Below are 14,918 nucleotides of genomic sequence, written 5' to 3' on the forward strand. Positions count from 1 at the left end.
GAGTAGTGGTAGGGAAAAATATTAGTGGTAGGGAAAAGAAAATATTAGTGATGGTAGGGAAAAGAAAATATTAGTGGAGGATAATGGGGTGTTACATTAAGTAAATATAAAAATGTGGTGTAGTAATAACCCATGTGTAAGAAAAAAAAAAATATATGTAAGACTAATCATCAATTAATAAAATGCTAGAGCATAAAACTCTTGTGATCAAAATTAGAATAAATAGCACTAACATTAGTGCACTCTCTCAATTTATAAATACATCATAGGAAAATAATTTGAGAAAAATATTGATGGAAAATTTTTATAACTCATCATTCCTAAATTTCTCGGTAAAAATAAATAAATACATAAAAATTTTTTTTTTTTCGATTTGAAAACTCAAAATAAATCTTTGAGCTCCATCATTCTCTTAATGGACTCAAAATATATTTTGAGTGCATCATCCGTTGAAATAAAAATAAAAATAAATTATCACGTATGTAATCATCAAATTCACATAAGTCCGTATTTTATTAATGGATGCTGAACCCTAATTACCATAAGAAATCCTTAAATCAATAATTAAAAGTCTATAATCCTTAATAAAAAGTCGGGGCATTACATTTGGATTTCTCTATGATATAGAAATCCTCAATAGCAAATCCTCAATAGTCTGAGATTGAAGAGATAGCAAAAGGGCTGCAGCTTTGCAGTGTGAGCTTCATATAGATCATCAGGTTTCCACTGGGAGCAACGGTGAGCCTAGACGAGGTGCTGCCAGAGGGCTTCCTCGAGAGGGCAGGGGAGAGAGGACTAGTTGTGACAGGATGGGCACCGCAGGCTGATATATTAGGCCATCAAAATGTGGGTGGCTTTGTGAGCCATTGTGGGTGGAGTTGTATGGAGAGCATGTATTTTGCGGTCGCAGTCATGGCCAATGGCCATGCCTATGAAAAATGATCAGCCTATAAATGCTTGGATGCTGGTGGAGGGTGGCAACTGTGGGGAGGTGTCAACAAGTGAAGATGGTGTGTTTAAAGGGGAGAAGATAAGTAAGGCTATTAGGAAGGTGGTGGTGGATGAGGGTGGCGCAGAGCTGAGGTGAGTTGCTCGTGGATTGAGTGAGAGGTTGAAGAGGGAAGAGGGAAAAGTGTTGGATGAAGTAGCTGAGCAGCTGTTGCAGCTGTGTTTGAAGAAACACACAACAAACTTTTGATATTGGCTAATACACTGTATTAGCTAATTTAGTACAGATCAGTCTAGTGTTTGGTATTATTTAGTAATAATGCGGATGACCCGATTTAATCCCACGATCCAGTATTATTAATCCAGATTTCTTAGGATTAATAATACCACCTCCCCTAGGATTAACTATTAACTTAAACCAGGACATTCTGTATTTAGCCATGATAGCAAACACCAACTCTGTACTAATAATCTGTCATTATCCACGCTAAATATCCTGGTTAAAAATTATCCTACATAATCCTTTACTAAAAATCAAACGAGACCTAAGTATCCATATTATGGCTTATTTCAAAAGTACTATGTATATATATATATATGCTACACACTGCTATAATTACAAATTTTTATTACTAGTAAAATAATGATCATCAACTTGATTGAGCTTCTCTTAGTGCAGCTTGCAAACTCAACTCCATGTTTTCTTGCTTAATTCAATATGTAGAAAAGTTTAACCATAACTATGATCAATAATCAAACTATTAATAACATAAATCATTTTTTTTCTTCCATATTAGGTATGTACCACAGCATGTACCAATGCAGGATTGAAACATCATTTAACTTATGAACTACATGACCCAAAAATTGAACAAAACAATGAAACTTTGTATACATCAATCCAAAGTCACTGAGCTCAGTATTCTTTTCCCCCCACATTAACAGGAAGAGCAATACAATAGCATCCACCACGCGTATAAAAATGACAAGAAACGACGATATCAATCACAAACCGCACCAGCTTTTCCGGTGCATCAGAGCAAAATAATAGCAAGTTTTTTACTGAGGAAGAACAGGGGGAGCAATTGTTCTGGTATTATACGATTCACAGTGGCTGCATTTCTGGCCGATTATGTGGAAATAGACCTCAGTCGTGTCGTTACAGTCATTGCACAGAATCCACACCTTCTTGTATCTGTACTCCTCAGGCATCGTGGTTGCTTCAATCTGCAACACAGAAGTTAAAACTCTTCAATCTGCAAAACTGTTCACAACAGTGTCTGTGTAGGGAGACAGAGACTTACTTCCTCGTCTATTCTCTTCCACGCGATAGACATGTCCATGATCGACTTGGAACATATTGGGCAGCAGAACCTGCACGACACGAGTGGGAGAAAGTTGTTTTTGACACGTGGAACAAGCACAAAAAAAAAACGCGGTGGTGATTCAGAGACAAGGCAGTTCATTACCTGTCACGCTTGATCAGCTCATCGTAACACTCTGTATGCATGGTGTGTCCACATTTCATGACCGTGACATCTTTGAGGGAGTCGAATAGATACTGTGAAACGCAAGTAATCATGGATTTTGGAAAAGTGTATACGTATATAACGAGTAATGTAATACTCAGAAGTTGAGAAGAAACCTCATAGCAAATAGGGCAGTGGTGCCTCATGGAGTCCTCCACGCAGAGGTGGTTGTTGCGTAGACTAAGTGAATAACAAGAGCCTGCACGATTAGCGAGAACGGGATGAAGAGATAGGTTGTCTGTTTAGTCGAAGATCAACGACAAAGCATCCCAAAACGAGAGGTAAAAAACCAGTCTTGAACAAGGGGGCGTTTAATTGATGGATTGAAACTTTGGGATATCTCAAGGCCTTTCTTGAAAGGATAAAAAATACTCAATCATGCAAAGTAAACGGCCTGAAAGAGATGCAAAAAACCAGTCTTGAACAAGGGGGCGTTTAATTGATGGATTGAAACTTTGGGATATCTCAAGGCCTTTCTTGAAAGGATAAAAATACTCAATCATGCAAAGTAAACGGCCTGAAAGAGATGCAATGAGTCACATACCGCACTTTTTGCAGTGATAGAAGTTCTCTCGACCTCCAATCCTGCAAACAACAAGCATAAATCAGCACCAACGGACTTCACAATTTCGTATAAACAAGTTTGAATAATCGAGTTCGTTTCACAAACCTGCAGATCCCACAATCATCACAATGAAACTGTCCTTTCTCAATCTGCATCAATCAAGAATGACTAGTAAGCATCAAGGAGCTAGAATTGAAGTCTTTGTTTATACAAGGGATTGAAAAAGAGAGAGATTGAAGATCATATTACATCATCATCATAGAATTTGCAAATTTCACAGAAATACTCTCCCATATTGACACCACAATTCGTGCAAACGTGTGCAACCTGGATGAGACGAAGAGAGATTAATATACGGACTGTAGGAAATAGATGACTGCAAATCAGTATTAAGGTCGAGAAGAAGTACAGGCTGCTCCGTGTCACAGACAGAACAAATAACCTGCAGTCGAACGAAGAAGGCCATCAACTTCAACCAGAAATCGAGGACGAGAAATAATTGACAAATATATACAAAGTGACTCGAGAGGAGAAGCAAGAAGACTACATTTCTGCAAAGGACATACTTGTTTCACATCACACCGGACTAGTTCATGACGATCATAGATCTTGCGCTGCATACTCTGTTGATTCAACAAGGAACAAGCAAGAAAAATTCCCAAATTCTCATGTTAAGCAATAGATTAAGCAAAACAACATGAATAATTCAAATGGTACATAGGTAAAATCTTGGAGTACCATGGCTTCGTTGTGACAGTGGCGACAATCATAGACTTCGTTGCAGCATGGAGCTCGAATCTTGCATCTTCTTCTATAATGCTTGCATCTATATACATCCAGTGACTACAGAATCAGTAATTTGAATTTCTCTATGATATAGAGAAATTTGAAAAGCCATTTCACATGAAGAATTTGGATCTACTAAACTATTTCTGTAAATTTGGGTTCTTTCCCAAATCAGAAAGATCCCACTGAAAGATTCATTACAAACTACCAAAATTTCTATTTCTGGATAAGATCAAGCAGTAAACTTCAACAGTGGACAGATTGCCAGCAAACACAGGGAGTGGATAAAAGATTCTATATTTCTGCACACACACACACACACACACATATATATAGGTATATAATCAATATGACTACATCAATATAAAAAATACTCCATTTTTCTGCATACATATATGGATATAATCAATATGACTACACAATCAATACTTGATTTCTCAAAAATAGATGAAAAATCCAGAAATGAGAACATCAATATCACACTAAAACCTAACTACAACACTGCAGCAAGATCAAAGATACATAAACCTCAGAAAAAAAAATGGACATCTCAAGAGAGAGAGAGAGAGAGTACCCATAACCCATCTTCCCAAAAGTGAGGCGATCATTGGGGTTGCCTTCCATTAGCATTTCCGAGTGAAAGAGCAGAGCCACCACACAAAGTGGGATGCAAGAAGAAGAAGATGGGGAGACCTCAAAAAATCCAAGAAGCCTAATAAAATCAAATTAGGAGGGCCATGGAGTCAAATGGACAGAGACACATTATATATATACTCGAGCATTTAATGGCAAAACAAACACCTCTGCTTTATCTCCTTTTTATATTCCTAAATTTCCAAATCTGGAAAGAGCTTCCAGCATTATATATGAATTATTTTGGGGAAGATGATAAGGTGGCGTGAAAAAGATTGTGGAGTGGGGTGGCCGGGTGGGACCCAGCACCGCTCATTCCAGCCAATCGGAGCTCCCGCATTGAAAGCAATCTCTCGAGAAAATTAAAGTTAACTGTTTCTTGGCGACAGTTAAAATCCTTTAGCTATTGCTTGAGATGATCGGTTTTGGCCATGTGGATTTCTCACACTTGTCAGAGTCAAGGCATCTGATTGGCTGGAAACTCCTCCTTGGATCTTGATTTTCAATTCAAAATTATACTTCCTTTTTTTTTTTTTCACTTAAGTGAGGACCCGGTGGCCAGTGGGCTAAGCCCCCTGGTTAAAATTATACTTCCTGTGATGAGTTATATGGACTAATTGAATTTGGGTGTCGTGAGAAATAAGAATAACGAACGAGACACAGTATATAATATATGGAGTATATGATTGAATAAGTTGTTTGCAATGCATTAATAGGCGATTTCTTAAAATTTGAATCCAAACTTAAATAGTTATTCATGCATTACCATTGGAATCATTTTCAATTGAATTTTATATAAAAAATTAAAAAAGTTACTAAAAAAATTATACAAATAATTTTTTAATAATGTCATATTTATTTTTAACAATACATTAATATTAGAATTAATCAAATAATTAAATAATAATATATTAATAAATGAATTAACCATGTCACTTTTTATAAAACCATGTTATATATTTTGGATCATTCAAAAAGGAAAAAAACAATACTACATAATCGGGACGAAAGGAGTATGAATAATTACTTGATTGTGTGTATTTATCATAATTATAATATTTTAAGAATTATTAAGTCATAATATTAATGAGACTTGTATATTTATAAAGGAGATTTCTTAAAAAATAGTAGTATTGTTTTATTATTTTTGCTCAAATCGAAATCGGGGAAATTTATATTATTAATTTGTTAATTTATAATTCGTCGAGAACAACTTTTTTTTTTTACAATTTGTATTAGAGAAGAAGACGTGAAGAAAGGAATTTCAAACCTTTTCTGATACCGAATATTAACATTATATTAATTTTTTTTATTATGGGAATCAAATTTCAGTATTTAGGTCTAACATTTTCAGAGAATTTCAACTAGGACTTGTTTTGAAATTATTGTAAGCATTATAAGTAAGACACGCAAAAGTGGAGATGAAAATATATTATTAATTTTAAATTAATCGGATTAATAAATAGTTTAATTACTCAAAATGATGAAGTTCAAGAGTTACTATGCAAACTTGATAACTTTTCACATTCCCAACTCTTCAAACCAGTCTAAACATTTACTATTTTTTTTTACTTCATTAGATGAAGAGTCTACTTTCCTCCACACACACACACACACACACGCACAAAGGTGAAGTCTACTTATATTCTCAAAATATTCATCTTCCAACTTTCCAAAATCTCTAAACAAATTGTTCAAGTTCACATTTTTATGTCTTCATTCTACACAAGAATTAACCAAATTAAGAAACACGTGACTTTTTAAAAAACTTGAATTTCATTTATTTATTTATTATGTTTCCTCTTTGTTTATTGGCTTTAATTGTCTTAGACATGTTTCTTGAAAACCTTAAGTATGGCCATGATTCCAAGAGAAATGGAGGCCTTCATTCTTATTATTATTATTATTATTATTATTATTATAGTGCTCCTCCATATTTGACAAATTCTAGGTGCACCCAATTTGCACAAAGTGCTTATGCATGCACTCTTGGAGTTGATGAAGCCGCAATTTTTATTTTTATTTTTAATTTCGAGCATTTTATTTTGGATAAGATATTTGTGACGTGGATTTTAATAAATCTTTGACTAATGTTTACATTATTGCCAAAAATACATGTTATGCAAAACAATCTTGCCTTGCTCATTTTATTTTCTTAAACGACGCAAAACATGCATGACGCAATCTAAACATTATACACGCCATGTTCCACACTTTCTCTTATAAGACATTCGTAAAATTCGAACTCGTAGTATTAATTTATTGTGCGTATTTTATTTTGTGATTTTATTTATTTTATTGCTATTTTTTTTTCCAAGTATTAATATGGTCTACATGTTACTAAATCTATTTTTCAGGTACTTTTACGTTTTGAAAACAAATCTTGTTTAGGTGTAATATATATACATGATAGATTTGAATAAATTAATAATATCAGTCCTAGGATTTGGGAATTATTACTATTTATCAAAATAAAATATTGAAATAAAATGTAAATGAGATTTGGGCATCAGCTACCAAGCCCATCAAATAGCTAAATGGCAAATTTGAGACCATTAACCCATCGCTTGGGCCCAATTCAGTGTTTTCTTTGCTTGAAAAAAAATTACTTGTTCATATTTTTGCTCTTTTAAAAAAAAATATTGTTAGTACCCAAAGAAAAAAGAAAAATATTTATAATCTAATTTTTTAAATGACTCAAATCCCAATCGTCTTACTATAAAAGACCGAGCTTACACAAATTTTAGCAAATGATGTAAACGCAAATTTTAAAGCTCCACAATATAAAAACAAGGTTGAATAGTAAAGTCTTCCACTTAGTTGATCAAATCAGTTCATTTACATTACACCCAATTTTTTCTTGAAAAATTGCAATTACAGCTAACTTATTACGAGACTATCTCATCATTAAACAGAAATACCAAACAATGCTATAATTTTCTTATACGTTTTTTCAACTCATGAAGTATTAGTATGGAATAATTAGCTATATTCGAAATTTCAGCAAAACGCCAAAAAATGACTAAAAATATAAAGATTGATTGAAAAAAATAAAAAATATATAATGAAAAGGTTGAATTTCCTTCATATGTGGACCATTAGCATTATGAAGATAATATAATAAAAAAATTAACTTAAGAAAAAATGTCACTGGGAAAATCCATCCAGACAAATCCTAAATAGCTATTAAAATATCATGCATGAAGAAGGAGTTGTAAACTACGAAAATAAATTATAGGTTCTCAATTCAGGATTAAAAATAATTATTTTAAAGGGATAAAAGCCATATATAAACTTCGGTATCATCACTCCACGAATTGTCACACAGCCTGCAAAACAACTATATAAATATATTATATATTTACATTTTTTTATGTTTATCCCTTTTTAGACTTTGTATATATTTAAATAGCCAATGGTTGGAGACAACACAACGCAAGGCTATATTCTCCAATATTTATATCCTTTTTGTCTTATGCTTTATGGGCCTGCAGAATTTAAAGACATAAAAATAAAATATTGAAATTATTACAAATACTAAATTATTATCATATATAAATAGTTAAATTAAATTCATTACACCGGAAATCATTATATGAATACATGAGAAGTACTATTAACATCTTGATTTAGAAAGGTACTAATTGAATTCGAATTCATAATTTGTCATCGGGAAATCATATAAGTTCGTTTTATATACTAGTTTTGAATAAATATGTATAAAACTTTGGGGAAAAACATATATTCTTGTTTAATAATCGCAGGGTTAAGAAACGTTTTTTTAACGAAAATTAAAATTTATTGAAATGTAAAAAATAGTATGTTGCACATATTCGTTGCACAAAAAGTAATTAAAATACAATATATAATTTTTTCCACAAAAAAATATAATACATAATTTTTTTGAATCAATAATAATATAATTAAATTTAGGACATATGTAAAAGTGATACAATTGTTTGGTAAGTGATTAAATCATAAATTTCTGAATTGTCTTGTCACGAAATGCAGTGCAATTTACTAATAAAATGGAAAATTATTTTCTGAATGCATTGTAATAATGGAACCTAAATAAGATAAAAGAACAATATTATGGGCAATACGCCAATACCATCCAAATGCATTGAACCAAAATGGCAACAAAATTCCCAATATTCAAAAACCCCAATTTCTAGGGAATCCCCTTCCCCAAAAAGAAAATTTTCCTATGGTCTATCCAAATAAAATCCTTTCAATTTTTTATTTTTTTCAAGTGAATGTTCACCGATATTCTTTAGTCAAATTTCATATTTATCTACAATCCACAAATGACAACGGTAGATTTTTCATCATAGAAAAGAAACAAGCCATTAAATATCCATTTAACTTCACTATAAATACAAATTAAACAACTATAATATCTAGATTGAAACTTAGATAAAATCTTACTGAGTAGATACTACAACCAAACAAACAATACATGCATGAAGTATAACACTTTATATGGTACAAAGATCTAAAAACACTTGCATTCAAATTGAAAAATAGACTACAATCTTCTCGACTCTATATATAGTTTTTTCTGTAATTGCAATTTTAGAACCACTTGAATTATGAAATGTATATCATATAACGAACTAAATAAACTAGTTTAATTTTCCTTTAATACTATAGAAAGGCCATATATGTATATAAGTGATATGGGAAAAGATCCGTAGATAAATACAAATATTTAGAAAATTGAGAAGAAATCTCGTTTATTTATATTGATTGATCATATAATCTATATTTATTCTGAATTTATTTATTTCTATATATATTTTTTGAATTTGCAAAAACATTGAGCAGATCAATAAGTCTAATGAACAAGTCAATAATTTTAATGAACAGACGTATTTTATTTAATATGTTGAAAATTCCGTCACTCTAGGATTCTAACCCAAACAAAAATGTTTATTAATCAAATTATTGATCTACTATTCAACTATTCCAAATTTTGTAAAATATTTAATTTCTCCATGAAACCTAATCCTAATATAACACTATATTAAAAAAAAAAGTTTCTCATATTTTCTCAATTTTTTCTTCTTAAATGCTTGTCCATTCATTTCCACACGAAAATATTTCAACCTTCAAAATAACAACGGAAAAACCGGTGCCTTCACCCTTTTAAACCAGAACAAAATTGTAGGAAGAAACTCCCAAGAGAAATCAGAGGAAAAAAAAAATCACCATTTTCCTCTCATTTCTCTTTCTTTTCCATAATTCAAGAATCCATTTTTCACTCTCATCCACATAAAAAACACACACAAAATGGGCTGTGGAGAATCAAAGCACGCTGTTGCAACACAAAACACCATCACCAAGAGCAAGAGCAAGAGCAAGAGCAGGAGCATCAAAAACCAAGAAACAAAAGCTCCTGAAATCCCCCAAAATGGTGGAAACGTGGCTGCAAATGCTGTCAAGGATTCAGAGAGTTTGAAGAAGAATGAAATCCAAGCTGCTGAGATCTCCAAGAAGATAGAATCCGAGGTTAAGGCCGAGGAAGGAGATGTCAAGAGAGAGGAGGCTGCAGCTGTTGTTGAGGTTGTGCAGGAGAAGAAGGAAGAAATCATCAAGAATGAGGAGTTGAAGGAAGAGAAAAAAGAGGAGGTGAAGGCTGATGTGGAGGAGCGAGAAAGCGCTGCAGCCACCGAGGTTGTGCAGGAGAGAGAAGAAGAGATCAAGAATGAGGGGTTGAAGGAAGAGAAGAGAGATGAGGTTAAGGCTGATCAAGAAGAGAAAGAAGAGGTGGTCTCTCAACAAGTAGAAGATGAGTCCTCTTCTTGTGCTAATGAGAAGATCTCCGAGGAAAAGAACGACGTCGTTGAGGCAGTAGGAAAGGATGCAGATGAAGGGAATGCAGAAAAAGGTTTGTGCATGATGCATATATCTCAAATTTATGTCAAATTTATCAGATGAATCTGGATTGTGTCTGTTGATTCTTGGCATGATTGATGCATATATTTTGATCACCAATCATTCAAATTTATGTTGTTTCTTGGTTTGCAGAAGAGGGCCTTAAGGTGGAGGAGAGCAAAGAGTTGGAACAAGAAACAAAGCCCTCAGCGGAAGAGAAGAAACCTGCTGATCAAAATGTATGAATTTCTATTTTGGATTTTGATTTGTATGGATACGAGCTTGAATTCGGATATTATGGTCTCTTACGACAAAAGTTTGGTGTTCGTTGTCGGTGATTTTGCAGGAGGCCGGCGATGCTGCAGCGCCACCAGCTGATGTGAAGGCCAACTGAAGGAGAAATTTATAGGAGATTGATTGACCACACACTTCAAACTTTCTTTGTTCATCAACATCTCTAGACTTGTTGTATTCATGTATTTGATTATTCATAATGGTGAATTTGTCACACCTCCTATATCAAAATTTTCAGACTATTTATTTCTTGGCCTCAGTTGCTTTGATACAGAATCTTGAAAGTCATCAAATGTGTTTTTTCTTCTCTCAGCACTAATGGAAAATTGATGTATTTTCTTGAAGCTTTAATATGGAGACAAGCAAATATATATAGCAATACATATATTTCATCCGGTGTAACATATAACGAGCAACCACGAATCTATCTTCAATGGTAAGATAAATCAACATAAATCCATGCCAATCACCATAGATATGAAATTGCAGAGATAAGATGTCTCAATCTTGTGCAAGAACTTGGGAGATTTACAAGTTATTTTAATTAATAATATATGCAGTGGATATTGTTATTTACAAAGACATCAATAATTTTACACGTGAACAGTATCTACAGTTTTTTTTTTTTTTTTCTCTCTTGAATGAATATGAGCTGATCAATGAATCCACCTCTGAGAAAATTGGTGTGGTTTGGCCTGAATCAGCATCTAAACAGAGGTGCGTTGATTGCCTCCGTCTGTATTTAGTTTCAAGACCGGCGTTGATGGATTCCTCAATACGACGAAATTTCCATCAACATCTGTTGTACCGTAGGCAGCAAGACGCGGGTCCATCACAATCCTGCACATGTTTGTTGACTCGTTGCATCCCATTTCAACGCCATAGTATGTCAAGTGATCAGCGATGCTGTTTCCCCTCACCGACCTGAAATGGTTTTGAGTCATGAATGATCATGGCTAAAGCAATTCGAATGTAGATGGCAAATTCGTAAAGTTGTGTCATAGAAATAGGCAAAAATCCGTTAGATCACTACCTTGTTAACCTACTGGTTATATCAAGAACGTTTAAGTAAGTAGAATTTTGAGTTTCAAGGGAAATGAATGAATACTTGCCTGCTACAAGTTGGGTCTTCCCCAGAACCATCACAAACCTTCTCGACTGTATAAACAAAGCTCCCAAATGCAAGATCATGGATCCAGACCTAGAACATGATGATCATACATCTCAACAAATGACAAATGGGACGAACACTAAGGATGAAGCTTATTGCAAAAAAGTGACAATGAACAATCTAGGGGATCTAGGTTTAAGAGAACCAAGATTCAAATATTGTCCATGCAGATAGACATAAAAGTAACATTAGTAGAGATTGAGTGCGTAAAACTTGGAAGATTTTTCACGCCAACCCCGTATTTAAAGAAGTCAGGAAGACTTGAGAATGATTTGAGAGGTAGATTCTAGGTTTTGAAATATTCATAAATGCAAGCAGGATGCATAAAATTATTAGCTCTTCTCCATGAGTGTTCGCCAGTGGTCGACACGGGATATGTTTGAAATCTAAAAGATGTTCTGGTGGTCAATAATAATCATTTCAAAAGAAAAAGAAACAGATGAGAACTCAAGAAAGGCTCTGCAGTAACTAAGTGCACACACACTTGCGTATATAATAATGATGTAAAACCAGTACCTCTCTTGGGAAGTGATGGTATGTCTTCTGCGGAAAATAATAGTAATAGGGGGGCAAATGAGGCACCATATCATTTCCATGTACGATACGAAAGGTATCCGGCACAACTTGGTAATAGTAAGATGCAAAAACAGCATTTCCAATCCTAGGTTGCCCAAACGTCATAACCTGGACTTTCTGCTGCTCTCCAAGAGTGAGCTGAAAAAAAGAGAAAGATTTTCAGAGCACAATTCCCATAGAAAAAAAAAGAAAAAGGAAATAAAAATAGCAGCACTTGAATCATGATCCAATATGAAACTTCACAGTTCATATGCTAATCATGAAAGGCAAGGTTTTGGATAATTACACGAAGATCAAGTCCGCATAATGCAGCCATTGCTCCTCCCATTGAGTGCCCAGTTACTATGATATTAGTGTCTCCATATAGCTCCTTCGCTAGTTGAACAGCACTTAGAACTCCAGGGCGTAATGAAGAGTCGTTATAAGCATCATAAAAACCATGATGAACCTAAAGCAATAGAAGATGAGTAACATGATACAAGCACTCTTGAAGTACTAAAATTTTTTACAAAGCACGACAAGAGATGAAGGAACACACCATTGCACCATCAACTCCAGGGTAATTGATATCGAGCTGCTTCCAGAACAAATCTTCCACCCAATTCTGAATACTGCATCATAGTAAAACAGTAATTGAAATGAAAGAACTAAAATTAATCACAGGAATATTGTGCACTGTGCAGCTATTAGAATTCAATTTGATACTTCGGATAAAAGGAAAGAAGATACACAACAATTTCCATCATTCTTGCGTAGCTTCAATGTAGTTGAAATTTGACCACTTCATCGTGAAACAGCTTTGAGGTAGAATAAGAAATCATGGAGGTGATAGAACAGAATAAGCACAATAGGAAGAGCAGCAAACCTGGTTTCCTGAGTTCCCCTGAATGCAATCACAACGGAATTAAGATTAGCTGCAAAACCAACAAATCCCTGTCACACGTAAATAAAAAATCCAGTATTAGAGCTTCTGTACATAAAATTGACAAAAACATAATAAAAGGTTTACTGACTTAAGAAAAAAGATGGATGGGATTAGATAAACAAAATAGGTCAAGTAAGCAGGACTCAAATTCCAGACCTGTAGACACCATTTTACATCAACAATCAGCTCAAGCATTTCAAAGCCCTGCGTGCATGAGCAGGTGTTTCAACATTCACTAGTAGGTAAAGTCAGCCAATTATATGGCTTATTCAACTATCAATTCTACCTCGGTTAGACCATTACATCTTGAGCAGGTCCATGTAAACAACTCAGTCAAGTCTGACATATATACCTGCAAGGTAATAGTTATTCAATTGATGCGTAAGGAGTTTAAAAATGACCCATAAATGTAATCTCTTGAAAATTGTTTTGGACAGTCCTTTTCACGGGGTAAAATACAAAATCTTTGAATTAAAATACTGGGAGAAGGTGTTCAGCCCACTGCTTTCATTGGAATAATTTGGTCATAAACCAACTTATCAAACCTGTAAAATCAAATTTTCAATCTAACCAACTACATAATGCATTTCAAGCTGACTCTTACAGCTGAAGCATATTGCACCAATATTGTTGCAAAAGTATGATTGTACATTGCCGTGTCATGCTGCTTAGGGTTGTGCTTATGCTTGACTGTCACCTTGAGTTCTGCAACCAAACATACAGTGAAAAACTACAGCAAAGGACAAAATTTTCAATTACGCGTCAAAACTAAAATATTCAAGATCAAAATATATAATCAACCAAAATCGTTGGCTTTCAAGTCATAAATTTACTCAGCTACAGATCCTAAAATCTTAACTATTTGATCAATAAAAACTCGCAATATTTTACTATTTTGGAAACAACAACTCCCAAAGATATTGCTAAAAAAGAAAGAACAAATAATTCCAAAACATTTCAACTAAATACTTCAGAGTTCATTCAACAAGAATTCGTGCACGGAAACTAATTTGCTTCCACAATTACCAAAAATATAAATGGTCATACTACTCAGAAATTTTCACAACTAAAATTGGAGCAAGGATTACCTCTACATGATGAGAAGGTCGCCGAACATATGAGAATTGCGATAAGCAACCATCTCCTTCTTTCCATGCCCTGCACAGATTAACATAAAAGATGAAGCTCGGAATAAACTCAAAATTTGAAGTTTGACTTCAATCCTTGAGGCAAAACAAAACAATGTAAGCAATTGACCTAATTAAAAGTTCCCAAAATCGAATTGCGCGCTCCAATTTGAAAAGGGGGCAGTCGTTTTCCGGCGACCGTGAGCCGGTGGAAGGATGCCAAGTGGAGCTGGGAAGGCGCAAAACGACGTCGAGAAATTGTTGATGCAATTGATTTAGGGCTTGCGGATTTTTTGATGGTTCGTGCAAGTAGTCTTGGGAAAAATATGGACCATTTTGAAAATTCAACATGTAATATAGTTTACCGAAACTACCCTGATTAAACCGATTTATGAAGGTGGTGGCGTGCACTTGGACGAAGGGGATTTCGAAGTTTCACGGGGGTGAAATCGTAAAATGAATATGTTGCTTGAAAACGACATGCTTT

General features: G+C 34.1%; 3 protein-coding genes across 3 annotated transcripts; 1 reads left to right on the forward strand and 2 right to left on the reverse strand.

Annotated features, from left to right (window-relative positions):
• Window positions 1-1,815: 1,815 nt before the first annotated feature.
• On the reverse strand, window positions 1,816-4,803 carry LOC130991665 (E3 ubiquitin-protein ligase MIEL1). Its single transcript, XM_057915996.1, has 12 exons — window positions 4,580-4,803; window positions 4,403-4,537; window positions 3,781-3,868; window positions 3,609-3,665; window positions 3,452-3,484; window positions 3,292-3,369; window positions 3,148-3,191; window positions 3,022-3,062; window positions 2,594-2,676; window positions 2,418-2,509; window positions 2,253-2,322; window positions 1,816-2,175 (listed from the first exon to the last, which is right to left on the reverse strand). Exons 2-12 carry the CDS (start codon window positions 4,456-4,458, stop codon window positions 2,008-2,010), a joined length of 810 nt encoding a protein of 269 aa, XP_057771979.1. The 5' UTR covers window positions 4,459-4,537; window positions 4,580-4,803; the 3' UTR covers window positions 1,816-2,007.
• Window positions 4,804-9,584: 4,781 nt separating this feature from the next.
• Window positions 9,585-10,976, forward strand: LOC130991667 (uncharacterized). The gene is made up of 3 exons (XM_057915998.1): window positions 9,585-10,351; window positions 10,492-10,577; window positions 10,685-10,976. Exons 1-3 carry the CDS (start codon window positions 9,754-9,756, stop codon window positions 10,730-10,732), a joined length of 732 nt encoding a protein of 243 aa, XP_057771981.1. The 5' UTR covers window positions 9,585-9,753; the 3' UTR covers window positions 10,733-10,976.
• Window positions 10,977-11,151: 175 nt separating this feature from the next.
• Window positions 11,152-14,779, reverse strand: LOC130991666 (lipase-like). Its single transcript, XM_057915997.1, has 11 exons — window positions 14,562-14,779; window positions 14,393-14,462; window positions 13,909-14,009; window positions 13,591-13,656; window positions 13,461-13,508; window positions 13,245-13,312; window positions 12,918-12,990; window positions 12,666-12,827; window positions 12,320-12,517; window positions 11,745-11,833; window positions 11,152-11,556 (listed from the first exon to the last, which is right to left on the reverse strand). Exons 2-11 carry the CDS (start codon window positions 14,457-14,459, stop codon window positions 11,340-11,342), a joined length of 1,089 nt encoding a protein of 362 aa, XP_057771980.1. The 5' UTR covers window positions 14,460-14,462; window positions 14,562-14,779; the 3' UTR covers window positions 11,152-11,339.
• Between the last annotated feature and the right edge of the window lie 139 nt (window positions 14,780-14,918).

Source organism: Salvia miltiorrhiza, chromosome 7, assembly GCF_028751815.1.
Source record: "Salvia miltiorrhiza cultivar Shanhuang (shh) chromosome 7, IMPLAD_Smil_shh, whole genome shotgun sequence".
Taxonomy (NCBI): domain Eukaryota; kingdom Viridiplantae; phylum Streptophyta; class Magnoliopsida; order Lamiales; family Lamiaceae; genus Salvia; species Salvia miltiorrhiza.